The 25,694-nt window shown below is 52.7% G+C and overlaps 1 protein-coding gene across 2 annotated transcripts in view; it reads right to left on the bottom strand.

Moving 5' to 3' along the window:
* Positions 1–25,694, bottom strand: part of STX1A (syntaxin 1A) — a 94,296-nt gene that overhangs the window by 21,630 nt on the left and 46,972 nt on the right. For both annotated transcript variants that reach the window (XR_012838433.1, XM_075771791.1), the window contains exons 4-5: positions 9,745–9,819; positions 6,148–6,221 (exon numbers count right to left, since the gene is read on the bottom strand). Coding sequence is in view for 1 of the 2 variants with exons in the window: in XM_075771791.1 (XP_075627906.1) it covers positions 6,148–6,221; positions 9,745–9,819 (149 nt within the window). In the remaining variant the exon portion in view is untranslated. The remainder of the gene's footprint in view (positions 1–6,147; positions 6,222–9,744; positions 9,820–25,694) is intronic.

Below are 25,694 nucleotides of genomic sequence, written 5' to 3'. Positions count from 1 at the left end.
AAGGGTATCTCCATGATCTTCCAAAGACGGCAGCGATCGTGGGTGGTTCCAGAGGACTGGCAAAAGGCGGCAAACACCATACATCTTCTGGGAGGAGGATCTGGGGAACCCCTCAGCCTCCTCTCAGTCACTGGGAAGGTCGTTGAATAAATCCTCCCAGAAAGACTCTTGTAATTGGAAACAGCCAGTGTGGATTTACCAGGGGCAACTACGCTGTGCCATCCTGATGGCCTTCTCCAATGAGACTAGCTGTGTGGATAAGGGGAGAGCAGGGAGTGGTGCACACCCTGAGTTTAAGGCCTTTGGCACAGCATCCCATGGTATCCTTATAGCCACTTTGAAAGGACACAGATTGGATAAGGTTGGTGAAAAATTGTCTGGACTGCCAGGTTGTGATCAGCAATACAAAGTCCAAACGGTGGCCAGTTTCTAATGGTAACCCCTCAGAGAGTGATGCTGGGTCTGAAAATACCATTAAACATCTTGGACTGGATGATCTTTGAAGGTCCCTTCCAACCAAACCATTCTATGACTCTATGGGGGAGCAGAGCCCTGAATCCCACTCTCCCAACATGCCAGGACAATGTCCAAACCACAGAGCTTCAACACAGAGCAAATCCAACCCTGCTAAAATTCACAGCCCTGGGCTACACAGCACCAATTTTTGGCCACCTCTATTTTCCTTACACACTGCAGAAGTAGTGCCTTTGCCCGGGAAATAAGGGCACACCACAGCCAACAGCAGGGACAGCCACCTTCCACTGCCACCTCCCTGCCACTGCCACCTCCCTGCCACTGCCACCCAGCACCTGCATTTGAGATGGCAAACAGCTCCTGAAGGACACAGCAAAGAGCACAGCGGAGCGGAAAGCCCAGTGGGGGTTTCACAGCGCTGCTGTCAGCACACAGCAGTGTCTCTGCAGCACAGCTTTTTTTCCGTGAAGAGATCTGCTGACTCCCCCCAACACTGCCCAGCTAGAGCAGAGCTCTGCCCAGGCCAGGATCCCTGCAGGCAGGGACAGGAGAGCTGGCATGCAGAGGGACTTGCCGCTGTCCTGCTTTGCTGTGTGCTGTTGCACCATCCTTCGCTTTGGCTTGGCTATGGCCCTGCACTTCTCCTTCCCTCTTGCTCTAGAGACAAGCCTTTCTCTTGCCCCAGTGCTGCAGCAGACTGTTTCCGCACTGCCTCAGGCTCAACCATGACAGCCTCTTGCCGCTTGTGCAGGGCTGGGAGGGCGCTGGGCTCCAAGCTGGAAGCCACCTCTGCAGAGGTGATCAGTTAATGTCGCTGCTATATTGATCTGGCACTGCAGCATGGGAGAGCAGACTTCACGAGTGGCTTCCCAGGCTCAAAAGGAGATAAATTATAAACACCAAAACTACATCTGGCTTCACTGCAGAGTGCTTAGAGAAAGGAGGATTTTCACTGAGCTGTATCTGTGCATAAACCTCCTGCAAGAGCAGCAGATCCATGGCCTGGATCCCCACCTTGGGGTGCTGAAGAGCAATACTGGCAATTCCCGTTGTCTTTATCAGTTTAATGGTTTGCTGAAACACAATCTTTGCTGCAGAACAAGGCCTTGCTTCTCTGCTCCATGACGCCTCATTTTCATCAACATCCTCCAGTATGACCAGCAAGGACAAGGCACTGGAGCTTGCTCTGCAGCAATGCAGAGGCAGATTCCACTGCTGGAGCAATGACTGCATCTTGCCAGGTGTTCTTTCACCAAAGGATCACCAGAAGGTTGGCCAACCTGCAGTAAAAACTACACAGCAACCCTGCGTGGTGGGGCAGAAGACAAAGCCTCAGCCCAGAGAAGACTGATTTTAAGAAACTGCAATGACGAGACACCTGTGACAGGCTCATAGCCTTGCACCACCCATGCAGCCATCCCATGGGTGCCCTGGACCCAACGTGCATGCCCTCAATATGGCCCCTTGCAACGGCAGATAGTTTGCCTGGCCACCACAGATTGACTCTCCCTGAGGACACATCTCCAGCCTTGCTGAGCTCTCAGCACACAAGTCCATGGCTGACCCAGGACAGGAAAGGCTGCTTAAAACATACACATGAACCAAAGAAGCTCTACACCAGAGTGCTGCAACTGAGCCAGCAAAGCTCAGTGTAAGACTGCACTGAACAGGAGGGTGATTTTTTAAATAAAAATAAATTTAAAATAAAGCTGTTTTCACTCCCTCCTGGATTCACTAATTTTCTCATGCCTCAAACTCACATGTACCACAAGACATACAGCCAACAGCACTTGTGTGTGACACGTCCTACAGGTCCCCCTCACATCTCCTGGACTCTTTGTTAATGATGGCCACAGAGGGGTTTGGGATGCAGCTTCTGTGCTTGCCAGGAGCTGACAGCAACACTGATCTTCCACCCCTCAGGGTCATTAGGCAGCACAGCTGATTTACAGTTATGGAGTGATTCAAATTGTATAGTACTTTCAGAGGTCCTCTCACCTCCTGTGATGGAGTAAGGCCTCACTACAAGAAAGACATGGAGGTGCTGGAGCAGGTCCAAAGAGCAGCAACGAAGCTGGTGAAGCGTCTGGAGAACAAGTCTGATGAGGAGCGGCTCAGGGAACTGGGGTTGTTTAGTCCGCAGAAAAGGAGGATCAGGGGAGACCTGATTGCTGTCTACAATTACCTGCAAGGAGCTTGTAGCCAGGTGACTGTTGGTCTCTTCTCCCAAGTAACAAGTGATAGGACAAGAGGAAACAGCCTCAAGTTGTGCCCGGGGAGGTTTAGGTTGGATATTAGGAAAAATTGCTTCACCTAAAGGGTTATCAATCATTGGAACAGGCTGCCCAGGGAAGCGGTTGAGTCTGCATCCCTGGAGGTATTTAAAAGATGTGTAGATGTGGTGCTTAGGGACATGGTTTAGTGGTTGGACTTGGCAGTGCAAGGTTAATGGTTGGACTTGATGATAGTAAAAGTCTTTTCCAACCAAAATGATTCTATGATTCTATAAGCTGCTCAATGGTTTTCCACCCCAAGCCTTCTTAGAAGCTGCATGTATCCAGGCTGGCATCTCAATGACCTTTTGGGTTAAGTGCTATCAACTCATGCCAGTCTTGTAACCCTTCTTCTGCCATTCCCTCTGCTGCTTACATGTGTATGCTTCCATTCATTCCATCCAACTCCTTCTTACCTGTCCCTACAGGAGACACATGGGACACTGCCTGCTCATGAGCAGTGGTCTCCAGGCTCACTGCTTCTGCACAACCAAGTTAGAGGACAAAGAAGTGCTTGTGCCATTTCCCAAAGCATAAACATTTCAACAAGACCTCTGTAGCAAAGACCAAGCAACCAAACATTGCAGAGTACAGAGAACAGTCCAGAGAACCATGAACCACCTGTGAGAAGTTGGAAACGAGGGGACCTGCAGGCTGAGCAGGCACCTGGGGTCACCTGAGGGTGATCTTTTCCCCATGAGAGCCCCATGACACCTTGATGCATGGTGGTTTGCAGGAGACAAGTGACTTTCAGCCCATACATGAGCCAGTAGGTTTAGACTCCAGGTAAGTGTAGAGGGGGCAGTGCTAACTTCGGATCCCATGGCAGGGTGCAGCAGCCATGGCTTAGGCACACAACTGCCAGTGGATGGCCTGATCCTGCCATCAGGATCTGATCACTCTTGTACAGCAGGGACAGGTTCACCCATCTTCAACATGGGTCTGCTGGAGCATCACGTTGGTGCCCCCAAAGGCAGCAATACCCCAGCGTAAGCAGAAGGGAGAAGCCAGGTCACACCCCAGACTTGCGAAGACTCCCACAGACACATTTCTCCATCGTGCCCATGGCCTGGGGCAACACCACAAAGCCAACACCAAGCAGACACAACACCTCTCCAGAAAGGTCTTGGAAGGGAGATGCTCCACCGAGGGTGTTATGCGGATGATGGGAGAAGCTCTCGTCAAACAGTTCATGTAATCAAGCATCTGACTTTCCTTCTGGCAGATGGAGGATCCGAAGCCATAAAACATTGTGTTCTTTCACAAGAATTAACCCACATTTTCAGCCCATTACTGAGTAGTATGGCCAAGTTATACCTTCTCTAAATGAAATGCTTGCTTGCTTTGTACACTTTTTCTGGAGATGAGTAATCTCTATCTAGTACCATTTCATCAAGCTGAACTAGTTCACCTTTTAGAGCTCAGGCCATAGCTGATAACGGATGGACTCAATAAAAAAATGCTGTGGTCACACAACACAAGACACCGACCCAGTGCAAATTCACTCTTTTGGATCCACTTTCCTCTAAAACCTGGAGTTAACGACATGTTTGTGAGCACAGTGTCAGGTGCCACCTACCCTCCCACACATGGCGCAAGCAGAATATGGCAGCTCCGGTCAGCACAAAGTCTTGCACGCATGCTGGGGCCAAGGTGCCTGATCCAGATAAATTGGCACCACTGGCTGATCCAACAGAGACCTCTAGAGCCACAGCGCTGGTCTCTCCTGCCTCCATCCCAACATGCTCTGCAATCCTGGGATGTCCAAGACAATTGCATAGCTCTGATTTCAGAAAATCAGTAAAAGCATGTCCTACTTTCAGAAAGTACATGTTATTTAGGAATTCAAGCCCTGATTTCAAAAGCAGCTGGAGACCATGTATAACCTTGTCTTACGAGACTTCAGGTCATTAGCAGTCAAATGCTTCTGAGTTAACCCGAACTCTGTGAAGATGCTGCAGGCTATATGAGGGGGGCACAAAGCTCAGTCATCTCCCCTGTCCCCAGCTGCCCCTCAACATCCTTTCCCTTGGCACTCCCCTGGCACTTTGCGCTGCCTTCCCAGGCTGTGCCTGCCTGCCTGCTGTTTCCCCATGGAAATCTTCTTTTGGCACTTTCTGCCACGGCCCCATTGACTGTGCTCTCTCTGTTGGTGTTCTCAAAGTCTTCCCACCAGCGCCCATCACAGAGATGTCGTGACCTGCCCTCGCTTTCCAGCTGCCTCAGGCCAGGACCCGAGCAGCACCCAGCAGGGACGTCTGCAGCAATCAGACCTTCCCACTGCCATCAGCTGCTCCTGAGACAGAAAAGCCTCTCTACAAGACACTCTAACACTTCTTTCATCAAGTATTTCTAACCTATTTCTTGACTTTGCGGGGAGGGAGGGGAGTTACTCAGAATTGTAGCATAATTCAGGCTGGAAGGGACTTCAGGAGGTCATGCAACCCAACCTCCAGCTCAAAGCAGGGTCAGTGACTTCCAGTTTCTAGTGAGTCCTATGGACAAGCCCCATGTCCCTTAACCTCCATCTCTTGTAGAGTAAACATATTCCACCCCGTCTTGGCTGCAGACAGAAGTGCGAGCAGCACGACTGTTCATCACAACTGTGCATAGCGCAGCCTCGGGACCACCCGGGCAGAGGAGAGGGAGGAGCACCCCATCTCCACCTCTACCCCTGGAAAACCCTGCTAAGAAGCCCACCAAAAGAAGGTGCTAGTTATGGGTGGTTTCATGGGAACAAGAGATAGGGTTGTATCAGCCCTTCAAAAGTCTAATATTTCCTGGGCTGCGAAGCCATATCGATGCCCAGTGGAGGGGCAACCACAGGCCCAACAGGGAAGAACCTTTCCAGCAGGCTGCAGGCCTGCACAGTACTCTCTGAAAGATCACCCATCGTCTCAGCTTAAGCAAAATTTTAGGTGAGTTACCCAGCTGCATCAGTAACCCTTGGTCTCATTTACGAGCTGCTCAAGCATCCTTCCAGGAACTGCAGAAACACAGAGACTTCAGGTTTCTGAACACATTGCAGGCAAACGTTCTCTCCTCAAAGCTGGTCCTTCAGAGGGTATTTTTGCTCTAGTTGAAACCACCTTTAGTGAGATGCTTAACATGAATGTGCAGAAACACACCCACCGTATGTCCACGCAGACACCCAGGCTTGCACACAAGGACAAAGCTGATACACGCCCCACACCTCCCTCTGCACGTACTTATGTCACGGGCCTTTCAGGCTGGCTTTTTCACTGATCCATTCGGAAATGCATTGCTTTTCCTGGTATTTGCAGATCAGAACTTGATTGCACGAAAGCCAAGCACAGCCCTCCTCTCCCAACACCTCCTGGGATCTCTCAGCTGCCTCCACAGCTTCCCATCCTCCCCTTCCCGGAGGGCAGAGACTCACCTGAGTTTTCCTTATCCGCAGGTCAGCAGATGACCTGTTTAGTCCTTCCTCTTGTTCAATACTCTGCTCAATACCTGGTCAGGGTAGAAGGACACACATTATTTTGTGCTGTTTAGAGAAGTAAAAGGCATTGTTTGGCAAAGGGACTGTAAAAGACTGAAGCCTGCAAACAGAGGAACATCTGGAACCGGGCAGTCCCCAGCTCCTGACTCCAGCCTGCGATTTAGCCTGGATGGGCAGCAAAGCCTCGTTTCATTACTGCGAAGCACTCGGTGCCTAGCCACCAGCCGAGAACTGGTGCTGTCGAGGGCAGCACCTGTCACCTCCAGGCTGGTAGTCAGGATTTCAGTACAAAATTGATGTAATGCTGAGGTCTGGTTGCCGCGCTTTCCGGTATTCAAACAAAATGGAGTGCTGTTCTCCCCCGCTAGGCGGGAGGAGGAAACCCAGAGTTAAAATGTCTCTGCAAAATACCAAAGCTCAAGACTTCTCCAGGGACCCTAAAAATAGTCGGTCTGCCAGCTGCTCGGCCTCACACAGGGAGGACCCACCAGGCTGGCGAGAACACGCTTCATCTTGCTGAACGTTCCTCTGCAGCAAAGCCAAGATTTGCCCTTTTAATTATACCTGGTAGCACAACTAAGTAAGATGAATTTGTCGCTTGCCCAAAGGCCATAAATCGCAGCAGGGAGGAGTGCTGCCCTGCTCAGCATCCCACTGCGGTTTGGGCAGGGAGAGGGCACGGGGTTGCAGGGCAGGGCACAGAGCAAGGCAGTGCAAATCTGCTCCTCAAGGCCAGCTTGGGACATGCTAATTTAAAAATATAAAATCAGGGACTTAAAAAGCCTGAAAGAAAGCTCCCATCAGCAGGCTGGCCCTGTGTGCAGAGATACATCTCCACGTAGACCTCCAGGTGTCAGCTGGTAGCATCCCTTGTGTTTGGCTGAAGACCCCATTGCCAATGCAGATGTCCCCCAGCTCTCTGACCCCAGCTGTCCCCAGCACCTTCCACTCTGGAGCAGGTCCCACGGGCCCAGCATGGGGCAGGTTCCTCCTACAGCAGGGGATCCCCATTCCCTGGAGCTGCCCAGTGGCTCCCCATCACCATCTAGACCAGCAGAGCAGAGCGCAGGAAACCACCACCACCATGGTGGGCATCTGTGTTTCTGCTGCGTGCTGATTAGCATGGGTGGCCCCACAGTACCACCCTGCAGAGAACAGCAGTGCCGTAAGGAAGACTGTGGGCCTGGGGAACCCTTCGCAGTGCTGCAGAGGGTGTCCAACAGCACAGCATGCTCCAGCAAAGTGCTGGAGAACATCAGCACAAATTCTGCACTCCCTCCTATTCTCTCCTGGAACAAGCGTCTGTATCTAGAGCTTATCCAAAAGGTCCCATCCCACACAGCCAGACGGCCACGGCACTTCTCCTGTGCACTCCCCTGCCTGCGAGCACACTGGCTGCTGCCTGCCCAGCATATTTCATCAGCAACTGGTCTTCCTCCACACTTGTCATAAACTGTTCCCTGTTCCCAAGGAACAGTATTGGCAAACATTGTGCATTTATGATAATTAATAAAATCACATTTTCCCAAGAAGCTGGTAATTAGAATTAGCCACTGCATGAGCAATGTCTGTCCTAAAGAAGTCAATTCGTTGTCAGCAGATGGTGTTTTTCATCAGTCTTGACTGTTTTCTTTCATTGATCATGCTGGCCACGAGGCGATTTGGGACAAAGCACAAGGACTAATCATCTCTTGCTCCAGGTAAATGCGGTATCAGTGAGCCTTTTCTGGAAGAAGGAAACAAGAATCGGAGCCTGTCCCGCAATCTTCAGGCTCTCAAAGCCCCTTAAAAAACACAGAACAAAACACCTATGGGAAAGGATTTTTGTTCTGCACAGGTTAAACCCTGTCCTCACCTGGACACCAGGGAACCCCAGTATGGCCAGGGGGGCTCTGGTCCATGGGGAGGGATCCCCTGGTCTATGGAACGGGCAAGCTGGCCCCTAGCTCTCCTTCCTGGGTCTGGCTGAGATCGCGTGTCAGGAGCACAGAGGGCAGCAAGGGGACAATGGAGGTACAAGTCTCCTTCTGGCATACACATGGGACGTGAACATGCCAGTGGTGATGAACCTAACAAATGGCTCCAGCCATATCTGAGTCCTCCCATGAAACCCTGGGATTAGGGAGAATGCTGCTGCCATTGGGGAAGCACCAGCTCCTCTCTCACCCTTCAGACATGGCTAGGTCTCCTGCAATGATCTTAACCAAATCCCATACTGATGTCCAACACCACTGCAGGCAAATCTGAGCCGTGCTGTGGTGACCTGTCTCCTGCCTCAAGAGGGTGCCATCCTCACCGACCCCCTAAATCCCCTGGGGTCCAATCTTGGGCTTCTGGGCTTCTCCGAGTGCTCCAGTCCAACCCTGGCCATCGGCAGGCTGACAGTCGTGTTGTTCTCACCCCTGCTTGTCAAAGTGATTGACTCTTCTGATGGTGGAAACAAACAGTCACATTGGCCCCAAGGTGGAGGCATGCCAAGACATCAGGGCATGCTGATGAGACAGGATAACCATCCTTGAGCCCGACGGCCCCCTTCTTCCCACCAACTGCCCCAGAGAGCCCACGTCCAGGGGCCAAGATAGCCGGGACGAGCAGAATACAACACCGCCTTGGGCAGAGCCACCAGCGATGCAGTCCACACTGGGGATGGAAAAGCAAGATCAGCCCAGTGGAAGCAGGATGGGGGCAGCGAGAAGCACAAGCCCCATGGCAGCACGCCCCATGCCAGCACACTGCCAGAAACCTGGCAGCACCACCTGGCCCCGGCCAGAGGTGCATGGGGAAGAGGGACTATCGCCCTCCGGATGGGTCCCCCCAGTGCTGCGCCTGCCTAGGCTGCCCATGGCAACCTGGTTCACTGGGGAAGAGCCACCTCTTCTTGGAGGCTTGCAAATCCCACAGCACCCCTCACCTCTTCAACCACTCAGTCCTGGCAACCCAAGCTTTGGCTATGCTACGGGTTTGCTCAGAGCCAGGGCTCACCAGGAGAGCCCAATGTCTGCCCACCAGGCCTTCATGGCACCGTTCCTTCACCTCTAACCTGGGACTGGGGCATAAGGGGGCAAATTCACAAAGGGCAAATAAAAGCAGCTAGAGGATCCAAGGGGAGGAAAGGTGACGCCCAACCCCAGGTGATCCTTACAAAGCAGTGGCAGATGCCACTTCTGGCTGCCCCTTCCCTCAGCTCTGTGACCCACCCCCAGCACCAGCTCAGGTTGCCAGAAGACATGCAGACCGGGCTATGCGTCTGCAACCTTCCCTTCCCTACCTAGAGCAAACCACCCCAAAACTGTCTTGACCTGAGCCACACACCAGCTGCTGCTGGCACAGCGCTGCGATGACAGCCAGGGCCCCACAGCATTTCTGCTTGTGGGGGGCGAGTAGGATGTGCTGAGCAGCAGGCGCAGGGAGCAGGACCCAGGGCAGCAACGTGCCCTGCCCACTGCATCCCCAGCCCAGGACAGGACCCACGGTGGCTGAGGGCAGGAGCGCAGAGGGCAGAGCCCCACAGCAGCATCGCAGGCAAATACTCACTCTTTAGCTTGGAGCGCACTTTGTTCGCTGTCTTCTTTATGTCAGACATCAGCTCTTCCAGCTCCTCCTTTGTTTCTGGGAAGAAAGAAAAGAACAAACACGGCTGTGTTGGACACACTGCTAAAACCCGCTACCAAGCCCCACGGTGTGTGGAGACCAGACCTGCGAGCACTCCCACCTCCAGACTGGGAGCACTCCCACCCCGTGCACCCCATTGGACTCTCCTCACAGTTTTTGAGCCTGGAAATGACCCTGCTGCTGGTCGGGCAAGCAGGGAGCCAGGGAGCCGTACTGGGGTGCCCCTGCCTGCACAGCCCTAACCTGCTCTGTACCCAGCGCTCTGCAGAAAGTGGGAGGGAAGGGAGACACAACCCACAGTGCTGGTTCCTGTAGTGGAGAGAAAACCACTGCTGGACACCAAAAGCCTTCTGCTCACCAAGGGATGATCTTGCCAAGCCCCTGCCACGCTGGCCAGCCCTCCCCAGGGTGTTACAAAAGGTCATGTCTTCCACTTGCACCTCCTGACTAACAGCCAGTGTGTGTGTGCCTTCGCTCCCCAGGCTGAATTTACTGCTTTTGGCAAAAAAGCAGGGGCTGAAGTGGTCAGAAACCTCCCTCAGTCCCACAGCCCATGTCTCAGAAATGACTCTGAGCAGCGCAGCACTGGCAGGAGGCTGTAAAGCAATTCACACATTTCAACAGGCAGGGGCACAGGATCTGCAAATAAAACCAAGGACAAGCAAAGCCCCTTCTTCTCTGTGCCCACAGAAATCCCATCCGCGCCTGCACGATCTGCGTGCAGCTCCCGCTGGGAGAACAGCCCTGTGGAGCATGGAGCTCATCGGTGAGTCTCAGCATCTCCCCAGGGCTGCCTCTCCACGACTGCAAGGGCTTTCACAGGAGTCTCCCAGGCTGCCAGGACTACTGACTCGGCAGAGAGAGGAGGAAACTACAGCATATGCCGCACTCAAGAGAAGCAAATCAGCTGGGGCAGTTCTGAGCCCTGCCTGACCGATGGGATCTCAACGATGCTATCTGCCCTCACTCCCGTGCACAAACACCAGTAATCGGCTCTGAGCTCACCACCACTAACAGTGCAATCGTTGCAGCATCTTGAGGCACTTGTGTCTTGTAGAACTTTTCTCTGCACTGCAGCAGCATCTCCAAGTCACAAGCCTTGCTCAACAAACCCAGATTGGAGCAAAGCTCCTTGATCAGCCCTGCAGAGAAGGACTGGGGGATACAGGTGGGTGACAAATGGGACATCAGCCGGCAAGGTGCACTTGCAGCCCAGAAAGCCAAGCGTCTCCTGGGCTGCATCACCAGCAGCGTGGCCAGCAGGTCGAGGGAGGGGATGCTCCCCCTCTGCTCCGCTCTCCTGAGACCCCCCTGGAGCACTGCGCCCAGCTCTGGGGGCCCCAGCACAAGGCAACGGTTTTAAACCGAACGAGGCTGGGGTTAGGTTGGACATCGGGAAGAAATGTTGTACCATGAGGGTGGTGAGGCCCTGGCACAGGTTGCCCAGAGAAGCTGTGGCTGCCCCTGGCTCCCTGGCAGTGTTCAAGGCCAGGTTGGATGGGGCTTTGGGCAACCTGGGCTGGGGGAAGATGTCCCTGCCCATGGCCTCTCAGGGGTTGGACTGGGTGATCTTTGGAGGTCCCTTCCGGCCCAAACCACTCTGTGAGTCTATGATCTCAACCAGGTTCCTCTCCCAGAAACCAGAGTGTCCGAAGAAGCCAAGACATGCAGGTGAGCCTCACCACCCTGTGCTTCAGAATCTGCTGGACACCGCCCCCTGATCACAGCAGCAGGGCTGGAGCAGGGTGCACAGCACCCTTGTCCAGCTCACAGGTACCCAACCATGCTCTGCCTGTGCAGCCCTTCATGCTGCACACCTGCACAGGTCGGGTGGTATGAAACGCCCTGTGCTCACCCATGGGCTCGTGGCAGCCCGGCTGGCTTGCCAGGAACGTAACCCTGCCCCAAACATGGGATCAGCCAGCCCCAAAACTCAGCAGTGAGACCAGCACGTTGCTATATCTGAAGATCCAGATACTAAAGAAAGTGCAAACCACCTGCCATTCAAATATGATTTCTTGGAAATGCTGCCACCCTAATGCTCCCTCTTGATTTTGATGAGATCAAGACTTACTTAATTAAATAAAACTTTGTTTAATAGACTCTAGGCACATTAACTGAGTCATTTCAATGGCTGTGGTAGCTCTGGTGCTGTACACTCCCAGCTGGCAGTCACAGGCATAATTAGAAAATCATGATGATGGGAATGTGCTGGGGGAAGGTCACATCATATCGATGGCTGTACACATTTCTGACTCAGAGCTAAGAGCTTCAGGACTATTGGGAAAAGGAGAAAATGAACACGTCTGCGAATACCTTCACCCCAGGCTCCAGGTATTTCTGAGCAAGCCAACACAGTGGCCTCACCGGGGGAAATGGTACGATCATGCATTTGCTAGAGAATAAGCACAAATGCAGGGAAAGGAAGAGGACATTTTCAGTTTGAGTTCTCATTTAAGTGACTAATTATTTATTTTTTCCCCATTCTTGAAAGAACTTGTATTTAATAAAGAAACAAACCAGCCTGGGCTGAGGGACTCCCTGCACCCGGACAGGCTGGGCCAGCTGGCGGGGAAGCAGACAAAGACCTGGGAATGCCGGGGGACAACGGGCTGTCACGAATACGGCGACGGGACGAGAGCTGGGCTTGTTCACTGGGAAAGCAAAGGGGGTTCCTACTGCTGCCTACGACCACCCAGCAGGAGGGTGGAGAGGAGCTGGAGCCAGACTTCTTGCTGGTCCTTGGAGGTGCACGGGGACAGGACAAGCAGTGATGAACCAAGCTGGGAAACGCAAAATTCAAATTAGGAAAAAAAACTGTTATCATGAAGGCGGTCAAACACTGGACCCAGACAGGCAGTGGGATGTCCATCCTTAAGGATATTCAGCATGTGGCTGGGTGAAGGCCTGAGCAACCTGATCTAATGGACCTGCTGGAGGGTACTGGACCAGGGACCTCCAAGGTCCCTTCCCACCTTTGATCCTATGAAACAGTTTCATGCAACTTGCTGCTACGTACTTTCCCTTCTCCCTGTTAGTTTGGGCTGAGGGATGTGCTGTAGTGATGCTGTCACCGAGGATGCAGATGTGAGTGCAGGTGAGCATCCTGCCCAGCTGGCTGCTCCGGAAGGGGACAGGACCACACAGATGAGTGGAGGGACATGGGACAGGGAGCTGGGCTGCCTTCCCTCAAAATATTTCCAACTGAGCAGCAGGGAGAAAACACTCCTTCTGGCTGGCTTTGTGTCACAGGATGTGTGAGGATTACTTGGCGACCTGGCAGGCACAGGCTTCCCAGACAATTATTTTCACATCCATGGCGTCTGTTTAAGTGACTCACTCAAATCTATTTAACCATTCACGGCGAATAACATTCAGCAACAGGAAGCTGAAGTACCACAACATCACCGCCGCTACGGCCGGAGTCACCCCAGTGAGCAGAGCGGCACTGAGGGGCAAGACGTGATGTTTAAGAGGATGGGCCAGGCTCCTGCATCCCACAGCCGACCCGGAACGTCCGCTTAACTGGTAGCGAGCACAGCGGGCAGCAGGGATGCCCCCATGGCCACCGGCCATGTCCCCAGTCCCTGCTGGAGGGGAGAGGAGGCTTTGGTCTGGGGTCCAGCCTTATGCCCCTGAGAAGCTCCAGGGCCTGCGTGACCTGCCCTGGAGGGGACCCCAGGCAGCACAGGGGAGGCAGGGGTGCAGGCAGGAGTGCAGGCAGGGGTACAGGCAGCAGTGGGAGCTCTTTCTCCTGCAGAGCAGCACTCCCTCAAAGGGGCCCGGGCCCGGCAGAGGGCGAACACCCAGCCCAGGCTGGCAATGCCACCCAGCCGCAGGACAGCCTCAGCGGCCTGGGGAAGAGGAGAAACCGATTCCCTCGTGCTGCCCTTCCCTGCAGCTCAGTGAGCTCCCGAAAGCATCCCCCACCCCTCAGGGAAGGGGACGAACAACACAAGGAACCGGCGCCCAGAGCTGCCACACAGGATGCTCCTCGGGGCCGGGGGGGACTCCTGGCTACAGCCCAACACTCAGCATTGACCTTCACCATCATCAATAAAGGAGGAGGGGAGAAGCCTCCCAAGTGCCCAGCAGTGAGCAGGATGGCAGCAGCAGGCACCAGACCTCCACCCGTCAGTTCACTGCAGGGGACTGACGCCCGCCCGCTGCAGCACGCCTGAGCGTCACCATGACAGTGACTTCGCACGCACAGTATGGTTCTCAGCCATTGAAGCTTCCTCACTCACTTAGTATTCAGATTAATAAACCTTCACCTCTTTGCAACCTTCAATTCTTTACTGACAGCGACCAACCAACATAATCAAGAAAAGTACAATTATTTCAAACTAATTCATAACTGAGTTACCTGACAAAGCTGGGAAGAAGGATCTTTTTGGCAAAGAGTTAGCTCTTTCAGTAAAAAAATAAAGAAGATCCTAACCACAGTTCCTCCAAGGAAATTTAAAAAAATAAACCTTTATTGTCTTAAAACTTTTCTTCTGTCTCTCGCAGGTTACCACTGTTTATCTTGGCACTTACATTTACAAAATGTAGGGTATTTTTAAAGGTCAATGCAAAGAGGAAGCACAGACCTGGCAGCCACATGAGCTATCTGGTCTCTGGAAACAAACCGTAAGGAATCCTTCCCAGGGATCTACAGAGTTGGTTGAAGTGTTCTCCATAGTGTTTCAAGGCCTTGAAGTAACAAAAATGAAACCTGTTTTAAAAACCACCGGGGAGGAGATGGGCTAGAAAGGCTGTTCCAGCCCCAAGCTGGGAACTACTGACCAGTCAGTGTCACCTCCACGCCCAGTAAGATCACGGAGCAGATCCTCCTGGAAGACACATTGAAACATATGGATGACAGGGAGGTAATGGATGACCACCAAAATGGCTTCACCAAGGGCAAATCATGCCTAAGCTGGTGGTCATCTACGATGGAGTGACTTCATCAGTGCACAAGGGAAGATCTACAGATGTCATCTACCTGGACTTCTGTAAGGCCTTTCAGACAGTGTCGCACAACTTTCTTGCCTTTTTCTTGGAGAGATACAGGTTTGATGGATGGACTATAGAAGGATAAGGAAGTGGCTACATACCACATCCAAAGAGTTGCAGTCAATGGCTCAATGTCCAAGTAGAAACCTGTAACAAATGGTGTCCATACAGGGACCAATACTATTTCATACCTTCGTCAACGACACAGACAGTGGGATCGAGTGCACCCTCAGCAAGTTTGTGGATGACACCGAGCTGGGTGGTGCAGCCGACACGCTGGAGGGAAGGGGTGGCATCCAGAGGGACCTCGACAGGCTGGAGGAGTGGGACCATGTGAACATCATGAAGTTCAACCAGGCCAAGTGCAAGGTCCTGCACATGGGTCAGGGCGATCCCAGCACCAGCACAGACTGGGGGATGGGTGGGATGGATGGAGGGATGGAGGGATGGATGGAGAGCAGCCCTGCGGAGAAGGGCTTTCCAGCTGCAGTCTCATTTGCCAAAAGAGATTTGGGACATCAATGACCTCTGTGCAGTCCTTCAGTTCCCAAGGGCTGATGTTCCTTCTTGGAAACAGAGCTCAGAGTCTGACATTGCAACTCATTTATTCAAGCGAAGTAAAACAAGAAGAAAAGATTAGACATTTGGTTTGCAAGACACTGACTCAACCCCTTCCTGATTTCCTAGATTTTTGAACTCTGACCAATACAACCATTTGCAGCAGGTATGACGGAATGGGGGAGCACGCCAAGGGGCAGGCAGGAGAGAGCTGCATGACCACTGCCCCAAGCAGAGCTGGGATTGTCCCTTCCACACAGAAGCAATGCAAGGAGTTCCAGTTGCTTGCCGAGCTGCAGAAATAGGACACAGCAATGCTGTCCATCTGCCTTTGCCAGGAGTGAGGGCACAGGACATGGCTGGTACCACTGTGAGGGGCCAGCAGCCCTGGGATTTTTAATTTCCAGCGTGCCAGGAAGGACAAATCCTGCTTGAGATGCAGCAAGGAGACACGCTGCTGGGGTTCAATGTCAGTGCGAAATGTCACAAGGCTTTTACACAGGAGCAGAACAGAGATGATGCGCGGAAAGGTCTGAAAAATCCTCGGGGACTAAAGGTGCTCCCCGAAACACCGCATCTGTACCGTCCAGCTGTGTTTGGAGGTGATCCGCGATAGATTAAAATTGTAGCTTTTGACTTTTTAAGTCACCAAAAAAGGAAGCAAGAAAGATGTTGAACTGATGTTTCTATTACATATTTGTAAGTAATTAAAAGCTGGTTATCAGTAACATCATCGGGACTGCACTTTTATGTTAGTTGTGAGGGATCCTGTTTTGCACTTCCTGGAACCCCAGCGTGCTCCTCGCCAGCTGCCTGTCCAGCCAGGCAAAGGCACTAAGCTGCAGTCAGTGAGGAGCGCCGAGTCTGATTTCACTGGCCGGACACTGGGAGTTTTGCACCAACAACTGGGCTTGCAACAATGGAGTGGCCACGGGCAGCCTCGCACCCAGGAGCCCAGCATGCAAAATCCTTTCACAGCCTGTCGCTGAGCTAGCCGACGGCTGAGCTACCACCTAGGGTGCTCTCATCCCATGGCCGCCATCCTCTGACTGCTCCTGCTGCTCCGGGCTGGCCTCGGAACTGGAAAACCCCCCCAGGAGGCAAATCTCAGGACGAAGGGAAAGCTGTGATATGCATTAACTGCTTCTCCTGCAACCATGCTTCTCAGTTGCTTATAATCCAGCAGCAAAAATGATGTTTGCTTGCAACAAAGCATTTTGGTTTGGTGATGAACCTTCGCAAAAGGTGCAGTGCAGTGCCTTGTTCCAGTTCCCCTTTTTGGGGAGGAAGCGTTGGGATTTTTTTTCCAATTACTCACACTAAACCAACAGTTTGCAGCTGGTGATGAAAAGCCAGGGATGAAGGGGAGCCATGTAAATGCTGTAACCCTGCCTGGACATTCGGGTGAGCTCGTATCCAACCTGTGCAACACCACGGTTCCCAAGATCTGCTGCCCGTCCTGCCTGCAGTGGGCTGATGGGGCCACCTGCCATCACAGCCATGGAAGGAACGGTCTGCATTCAGCAGCAAACCTAGTGGGACCCATGGCTTGCCTGTGGCATCCCCAGCTGTCACGTCCCATGCCAGTACTCCAGCTCATAGCTCCCATGGAGCTGCTGTTCGGAAAGTGGGAGGTTGCTGAGCTGACAGGAAACAGCGAGTATCAATAGCTCAACGCAGGGGGAGGTTAGCAGATCTTGTAACTCATTTTTCAGCAATAATTACATATCCTGAGTTACAATGCAAGCTTAAGAGCGTAGTTCTGTTTGCGCAGCCATGAGGTCCTGCTGAAACGTGGCTCAAACAGGTAACGGGCCTGATGAAAGCACAGCAGCTTTGCACAGGACCGGGCTGGTGGGTTGCACAGGCGAGGGCGGGCGGCTGTGGCCAGCGGCCCTGGGAACTCATCCTGGCCCGGAGCCGTGTCCACGAGGGGCACCCAATGAAGACTGCAAAATTCATGTGAACGAACGGCTTTGGATGGCTGCTCCCACCAGCTGCAAATGTGCCCACCACAAGCCCAAATCCATCTGAGATCTCCAGCCCTGCTGGTTTACAGCATTACCTGCAACATCTCGGGGCACCCACCTCTCCAGGAGCAATTAGCTGGCTCACGAGCAAACTGCTTTCCCCCTTTCCATGGCCTCCTCCTGTTTTCTTCCCAGCACCCCGTCCTCCCTGGGACCCTCCTCCGAGCCTCTCCAGCCACCCCGCGTTTGCTCCAGGGTGGCACTAAACACCATCACAAGCTGCGCTGCACGAGTGCCCCGTCCCCTCGCCGCCCGCTCCCGCCCCACTCGGGGCCACACGCAAACTCCCGGGGAGCTGCAGGACGGGCGCAGGGCGCTCGTGGGGAGCACAACTAACCCAGCCCTCCCATGGGCACTCAGCAGGTAGAGGTACCGAGTAAAGCTGCTCAGATCTATTTTTACAACACCAAATTGCGTTAATTGTCTTACCCTCCTTTAATTCTGTCGATCGAATTCACTTCACATACTCTATTATTTTGCCCAGAAGCAAGGTCGGGTTAATCAGTCAATAATTACCCAGCTCATTCCATCTCTCTTTCTTTAAAAAGTCGATGCTGTGCTGCCTCCTGAACTCCTGATGACCGTCAGGTATGCAGAGACTTACTGGAAATCAACACTAACAGCAGAGGCACCATCTTACTCAGGTCTTGGAAAACTTCCCAATCGATAACTTCAGGTAGACTGGATCCAGCAGTGTCTATTTTTGGTACCGACTGTTTAGCAACAACCTGAATTACTGTTGGAACGTAAGAATTTAATCATCATAAGATACATCACATGTTTTCTCAAACACTCAAAAAAAAAGCATTTCCCATATGTTCCTGTCCTTTCTGCATTATTCTCCCATTTTCCATTACTAATGCACCAGAAGGTTTCTGCTCTTCTTTAAGCACGTCACAAAAAATTCAGACCGTCCTTTGGGCTGGTGCTTGCTGGGCTTTCTGGTTCCCTGAAACTCCCAGCTCCAGTTTCTGTGCCGCTGGGAGAGGGTGGGGAAATATTTTCCTCCTCCCCACCACGTATGGGAAAACAGAGATGAACATAAATCATTGGCAAGTACAACTCCAAAAGTAAGAGCTACAGAAAAGCGGTAAGAAACACAAAAAAGATGCAGTGAGAATATAGTGCTTTAAATTTATTCTGTGCTCACATAATATAAAGGAGCAAGTCATGATCATCACCAAAGCTTCTCGCTTTTCATCTTGTCCTCGGTTTCCCTTTGTCTGCTGAGACAAAAAGGGGATCGAGGCTCTTCGACACAAGTACGGCACGTTTGCACGACAGGAAGATTTGCCTCTCATTTCTGCTGGTGCCCAGCCAGCCCCGGTACTCAGACCTGATCACGAGCAGCGCTACCGCACAGGGGGCCTTCCTGCCCAGGCTGTGGCGAGGACATTTCACACTCCAGCAATGCAAATCTTTCTTGCAGGTATGAGTAACGTGAACTAGGCTGAATTTGGAATCACAAGCAAGCAATTGCAATTCTCTGGTTTTTATTGGTCTTATAACAGAGATGTCTGGGGGAATTAAATAATTCGGTTTTGTGCCAGGCTTCAATCATAGGATCATGGACTCAGAGTGGTTTGGGTTGGAAGGGACCTTCAAAGATCATCCAGTCCAACCCCTGAGAGGCCATGGGCAGGGACATCTTCCCCCAGCCCAGGTTGCCCAAAGCCCCATCCAGCCTGGCCTTGAACACTGCCAGGGAGCCAGGGGCAGCCACAGCTTCTCTGGGCAACCTGTGCCAGGGCCTCACCCCCCTCATGGTACGACATTTCTTCCCGATGTCCAGCCTAACCCCAGCCTCGTTCGGTTTAAAACCGTTGCCTTGTGCTGGGGCCCCCAGAGCTGGGCGCAGTGCTCCAGGGGGGTCTCAGGAGAGCGGAGCAGAGGGGGAGCATCCCCTCCCTCGACCTGCTGGCCACGCTGCTGGTGATGCAGCCCAGGAGACGCTTGGCTTTCTGGGCTGCAAGTGCACCTTGCCAGCTGATGTCCCATTTGTCACCCACCTGTATCCCCCAGTCCTTCTCCGCAGGGTGCTCTCCCTCCCTCCCCTGTTCTGTGCTGGTACTGGGATTGCCCCACACAGGTAAAGGACCTTGCCTTTGGCCTTCATGAGTTTCAGGTGCCTTGATAACTTTATTCCTAGCACTCTGGCTGTACAGTAAAGCACCTTCACCCATCCTTCCCTTTTTATCCTCGCCTCCTTCAGGAGGTCGGCTCTGATCCACCATCAGGCAAGCACTCATCCTGCAACGAGCGTGGTGACCCAGCCATGCTCTCCACCACCCCTAAGCGCCCCAGCCCACGCTGCTTTCTCCCCAGGCCAGGAATAGCACTCATTTATCTGACCCTTTTCTAGAAGGCTGTCACTGAACGCAACCCCAGCTGAATCAGACTGAGTTAAAAATCCCTAAAAATAATAATAAAAAAAATTAGGTTTGGACCTCTCCAAACCCCAGAGCCCAGCACAAGAGGCAGATGCCACTCTGCAGGACTGCATGATCATAGGTGCCACAATCCTACACCAGGACCTACATCGGACATCTCCCCTGGCCTGTCTGGTGGACCAGCCCCCTTGGGCAGGGGCACGAACAGCTCACACAGGGAAGGTCCCGCAGGTCCACCAGTGTGGCCCACTTCTGCCTGACCCACCATGGGCCCAGCAGTTATTTGACACAGGACATACCAGGGCTGTTCCCAAAACCAGATGTACCCTCAATGCCGTATTTAAATTGTTCAGGATGAGAGAGCGAGTCTAAGCTGGAGAGAGTGTGCCAGCAAGGGGCCTGGCCACTGAGCAGACTGAAAGGCAATGGAGAAGCAGGGCCTGGTCAAGGGACCAGAGTGGTGACGCATTGGAACAGGCTGCCCAGAGAAGCTGTGGCTGCCCCTGGCTCCCTGGCAGTGGTCAAGGCCAGGTTGGATGGGGCTTTGGGCAACCTGGGCTGGGGGAGGGTGTCCCTGCCCATGGCACGGGTGGGAACTAGATGGGCTTTGAGGTCCCTTCCCACCCAAACCAGTCTGGGATTCTGTCGTTCTACGCCTGGGTCCACAGGAGGAGGGAAGTCCTTCACCCCACGCACAAGGTGATGCAGCTCACGTATGGTGAACCCGTTTGGACAAAGAGAAACAAGGCTTCATGCAGAAAGGCAGACAGCCAGGCAATTGTGGAAAGACTATTTTTAGAGTTGCACATTTCCATGATAAAAAGCAAGTGTTACCTCTAGCTGGGAAGAAAACTTTTTCTAGCACTGGTGGAAAAAAATGACCCAAAGAAGTCCTACCACCTGGAGCTTCAGCTGCAAGATAAGCTCTTCAAGACACTGTTATTTGGTACTCAAAGCAGCGTGTGCAAAATAAAGCCCCAGAAAGCACCCAGCAAAGAGTTCAGACACCTCTGCTGCCCAATCCAGTGTTTTCCACTTTAAAAAAATGGCCTGATTTACATTTTTAAACACAGAATGAAGTGCATGGAACTCTGTGACTGTTCACTCAACTCCTGCTTTTGGCTAACATGCTGGGAGCAGCACCACTAGGTCCGAGAGAGGACAACACGCAGGCAGGACACGGTGGCCAGAAAGGGCTAAAGGTCATTGTGCAGTTGCTGTCGCCTGCTGCTGCCTGTCTCTTGCAGCCATCATCCTTGCATATTGGTTGTCTGGTGGTTTCTTCAGAATCCACTAATCCATGGAAATGGTATAGACCAAACTTCCAAGCTGGAAGGTATAACCACGTTAGATTACCAAAAAAAAAGGGTTTTTAAGCCAGACTCCTGAGGCTTTCATGCTTCCTGGTGTGACAGAGGGGATGCCCACACCACGACGGAGGAGGAAGGATGAGCCCTCTCACTTTGCTGGGTAACTGGTTTGCTTCTAGATGCACGAGTTACAAGTTGTAAGTGATGAGTTGCAAGTTATAAATTAGGAACTTTTGAGTTAGAAACCTCATGAATTCAGTGATGGATTAGTGAATTCACATGTTAGACTAGTCTGTGCAAAGGGTATTGAGCCTTTGTCTTGTTTGCTTTCTTTCCTAATGAGCTCATAAAATTAATTTACAGAGTAGGTTGTCCTGTAAATTTGAGAGATCCAAATGGACCATGACAAACTGCGTTGCTTGTGGCCCATGCCCAGGCAGGCTGGCTGGTTGTTCTGCTGTTGTTGGTCCCAGTCCCCCTCACCTCTGACTCTCCCCACCCTGGGCTCTGAGCAGGGCACTGGCCATCTGATAGCTCCCAACCTCGACTGGAGCTTCCACCAGAATGTTTGCTAGGGCAATACTCTGTCCGGGTCAACCAGTCATTGTGACCTGCAGCTCTGCTGGGTGTCAGAGCAGTTGGGTTTGGGCAGAGGGAGGCCAGGAAGGTTCCTAAGAGCGTCTCTATAAATAACAACTCACGAGCAATAATCATAATGCATTTCATCAACAAAGGGAAATAGGCTTTGGTCATCGGGAGGCTTTAGCAGCAGCCCAGGTCAAAGAGTGTCAATAAAGAAGCAGCAGGAAAGGGATGGGAAATGTCAAAAAGGGCAAAAAATTCACCTCACAGGGCTGGGCACTTGGTCAAGTATCTTTTTCATAGAGTCATGGACTCACAGGATGGTTTGGGTTAGAATGGACCTTCAAAGATCATCCAGTCCCACCCCCCTGCCATGGACAGGGACACCCTCCACCAGCCCAGGTTGCCCAAAGCCCCATCCAACCTGGCCTTGACCACTGCCAGGGAGCCAGGGGCAGCCACAGCTTCTCTGGGCAACCTGTGCCTTACCACCCTCATCATAAAACATGTGTTCCTTATGTCCAACCTAAAACTTTTTGCTAGGCCACCTGCCAGGATGACGCTGACACAGGCTGCAGAGCCCCCGAGGCTGCTGGCTCTGCCAAGCCCCCACTGACGACCCTTCACGGCAAAGCCAGCTCACCCTGACTTTGGGAACTGGCTTCATTCTCTGAGGCTGGCATCACCCAGGCCCCCAGGGCCACGGTCTGGGTAAGCAGGTGACCACAGAGGCAAGGTTTGGTCCCTCCATCCTTTCCTGCACCCACGTCTCCAAACATAAAAGTAAGCCAGCTCCGTGCCTTCACGTGAGACGTGTGCTGGGGCTGAGCCCTCTTCCATGATCCCCGTCAAAAGGCTGCTTCGCTGCCGAGCTCTTTTGTTTGTTTGTTAATTTACAGAAATCAGAAACAAATTGTTCCTGATCAGGAACTTCCCCCTGACCTGCCTGTGGAGCACAAGATGGCACCCACCGCTGGCCGGAGACCTGCCACCCCAGGCAGGGTGAGCCTGTCAGTGGCCCCTGGCTGGTCCTCCCTGCCACCACTGCCCAGCTCTGCCCAGCGTCTCCCATCGACTGGCCCCTGCGGCTCTGGAGACACTGCCGCTTGTGAGCTCTTCCCGGCCGCCCCGGCTGGAGCTGCCTGCGCAGGCAGGGGCCTGGCAGCCGGTGGCAGGCAGCACCGGGAGCTGCGTGCTGTGGCAGGCAGCGCAGACGTGCTCCCCGGCACGCTCGCTCCAGCCTGCCGCTCCTCAGCACGGCGTCAGCCGCCGGCATCACTGGTGTGTCACTAGCCGCCTTTTCCACAGCGCTCATTAATTCACCAGAGGAAATGCCCCCTCTGATGGAGGGGGGAACAGGGAATCCCAAAAGCAAGGGGACCACCGTGCCCAGCAAACCTTGCTTGCTCCCTCTTCACCGCTCCAAACCTCTGCATTGTCCTTGCTCAGCGCCCCTCAGAGAAGGGCAGCTGACCTTTGACAGCATGAAATAGAAATGGAGAAACTGGGAATGGTGGTAAGAAGGGAGGTAAACCAACTTGTCTTTAATGAGGAAGACTGAACACAGCTTGAACAAACAGAAAGTAACAGCCTACAAAATTTCTGCAAAACAATGCAGGGATGCATTTGCGCTGTACAAAAAGGAAGAGGAAACGGGATGGATGCAGGTCTGGGATTGCACAGACCAACTGCCAAGTACTCATTCGCCCTCCCCAGCTCTTGCATAGGAAATATTTTTGTGTGCTGTCTCATGGTGGGCCCCACGCTTCCTCCTCAGCATCCGCTCACCCATTCCCTCCTGACCCAACATCTCAGCAGCCTCCTCCAAAGTCCTCCTCCCCGCCACTATATTGGACTCATCTTGCTCCTGTCATCCATCTCCCTTAATTCCTCCTCCCCCAGCCTGTTCCCCCTCTGCACGCTGAATTCACCCTCCCCTGCCGCTTCACCCTCCAGATCCCTTCCTTTGCCAGGATTTGCCTTCCCCATTTGCAGTGCTGCTCACTAATTGCCTAGCACAACAGCAGGCTCTGCCCTGCCAGCTTCCACGCTTTGCCCCAAGCATCTGCTGTTGGCAGTTGGCTGGCCAACCACCGCTACCTGTCTAATCGTTTGCATACTTGAAAAATCTCTTCAAAATTTAACTACTGCGCAAACGAAGGCATCTGCAGGCACCCACAGCCCCTGCTGCACCTCCCTGCTGCCATGCACCTGGCCAACCCCACACATCTGGCAGAAGGTCCTCATGCAAGAGCATCACCCGAAGCTCACCCTCCCCGGGGACTCAGCAACTCCGACGTGGCCACGGGAGCCCTTCTCCTCCCCAGCTCGTCCAGGAAGGGATGTCCCTCTCCCTGCAGGGTGGTATTTCTATGTTTTAGACAGCAGGTTTTGTATTTCCCAGGGGGAATCCTTGGGGAAATCTCCTACTGGGGTTTCTTCTAAATATCTGTGGGCATCCTGCATTAGAAGACGCAGCTGTGTCCCCTACCCTGTACACTACAATCATGGTGCATCCCTGTCCTCCTCACCAAACTCTAACGGACAGAAACTTTTCCCCGACTGCCTTTTTCCAAGTTATCCTCTCCACATCTCTGGCCCCTCTATCCAAACCCAAAGCACTCACACTGCAGGCGTGGGGTGCTCCACGCACAAAACACACGGCCACTGCCCGCACCTTGCATCGAGACATGCATGCGGTTCTGCAGCAGCTCGCAGGGACAGCAATGTTTTTCGCCGAGACTGCAAAGCCCAACTCTAACTCTCAGTGAACAACAGCTTTAATACGCACGGGTGATGCTCAGGAAAACAGCAGAAACCTCCAGCTGCTGCAGATGTGAAAAAGGCACTGCTGCTGAGCACACACCAGCGGGGTGGATCCAACAGAGCTCAGAAGCAAAATTAGGTCTAGGATAGGTGAAGGCTTTAATCAAAGCAAAATGTGCAAGGAAGGAAAAGCAGCAAGGAGGGTGTATGGCTGGGGTTTGTGCAGTATGTAGCAGCTAGGGGCTAGGCAGGGATATACGGGTCTATCACACCCACGATGCCAGGCTGGACACAGGGACCAGATGATTAAAGATCTGGAGTCAGACTGAGGAAAAATGATGAATAAGTCCCATGTGGGGGTCACTCCTGGGCCAAGTTCAATTCAGTATTTTCATTACGAGCTTGCAGGCTGGAGAAAAATCCACTCACTGGCTCGCAGACGCAGCACAGAAGAGCTGTGCTTGCTTCACCTATCTGATTTAAAGACATACTTGATTAATGACAAAACCAGGCTAAAAATCAATTACAGAGATACTGAAAAAGGACAAATCTCAGCTGGTTCCCATGGAGAGCAATAATCTAATGGCCAAATACAACTCCAGGACCTTGTATCCGGTCATATGCTGGGAGGAGCTTATGTGAGAGCCAGCAAGGAAGGCAGCAGCCAATGGCAGGACAATACGTGCAGGGATCGAAGGCATTTTTTCCTTGAGAAACAGCAAATCTGAGCAGGACTGAGGTAGATAACTGCCTCCCCGGCTCAATGCAGCACCATGCTGAGGATGGGCAGTGCAGACAGAAGACGGCTGTGATCCCACCTCCGAACACAACACTGACCCTGTGTCCCAACATCCACAGTTCCCAGACGAGGATGCACCAGGAGAAAATCAAATACCACAGAGGCTAGAAAGCAGGATTTCACCCAAAGGAGGGCTGGAGATGCCACCTGATTGCTGCATGTTGGTGCTGGCTTGTGGAAAAGCTGCGCACACACACAGCAGTCTGAATGTTACCTAATCTCAGCAAAAGATCTAGTTAATCCGATTTTCTGGAAGTAGTTGGTGTCCACTAATGCTTGGCTTGCCTGCTTTTTGCAGTCTGTGGATCCCCTGTTCAATGCCATCCTGGGGTCAAGGGATGACCAGGATTTCCCACGCCAGCCTCAGCTGGGCCACAGAATTACCAGCCTGGTGCTGGGACAGCCACTGCACTCAAATGCTGCATTGCAGAAGATACAA

This window comes from Balearica regulorum, chromosome 19, assembly GCF_011004875.1.
Source record: "Balearica regulorum gibbericeps isolate bBalReg1 chromosome 19, bBalReg1.pri, whole genome shotgun sequence".
Taxonomy (NCBI): domain Eukaryota; kingdom Metazoa; phylum Chordata; class Aves; order Gruiformes; family Gruidae; genus Balearica; species Balearica regulorum.
Note: the sequence above shows the minus strand (reverse complement) of the source record. Positions and strands in the feature narration are given on the sequence as shown.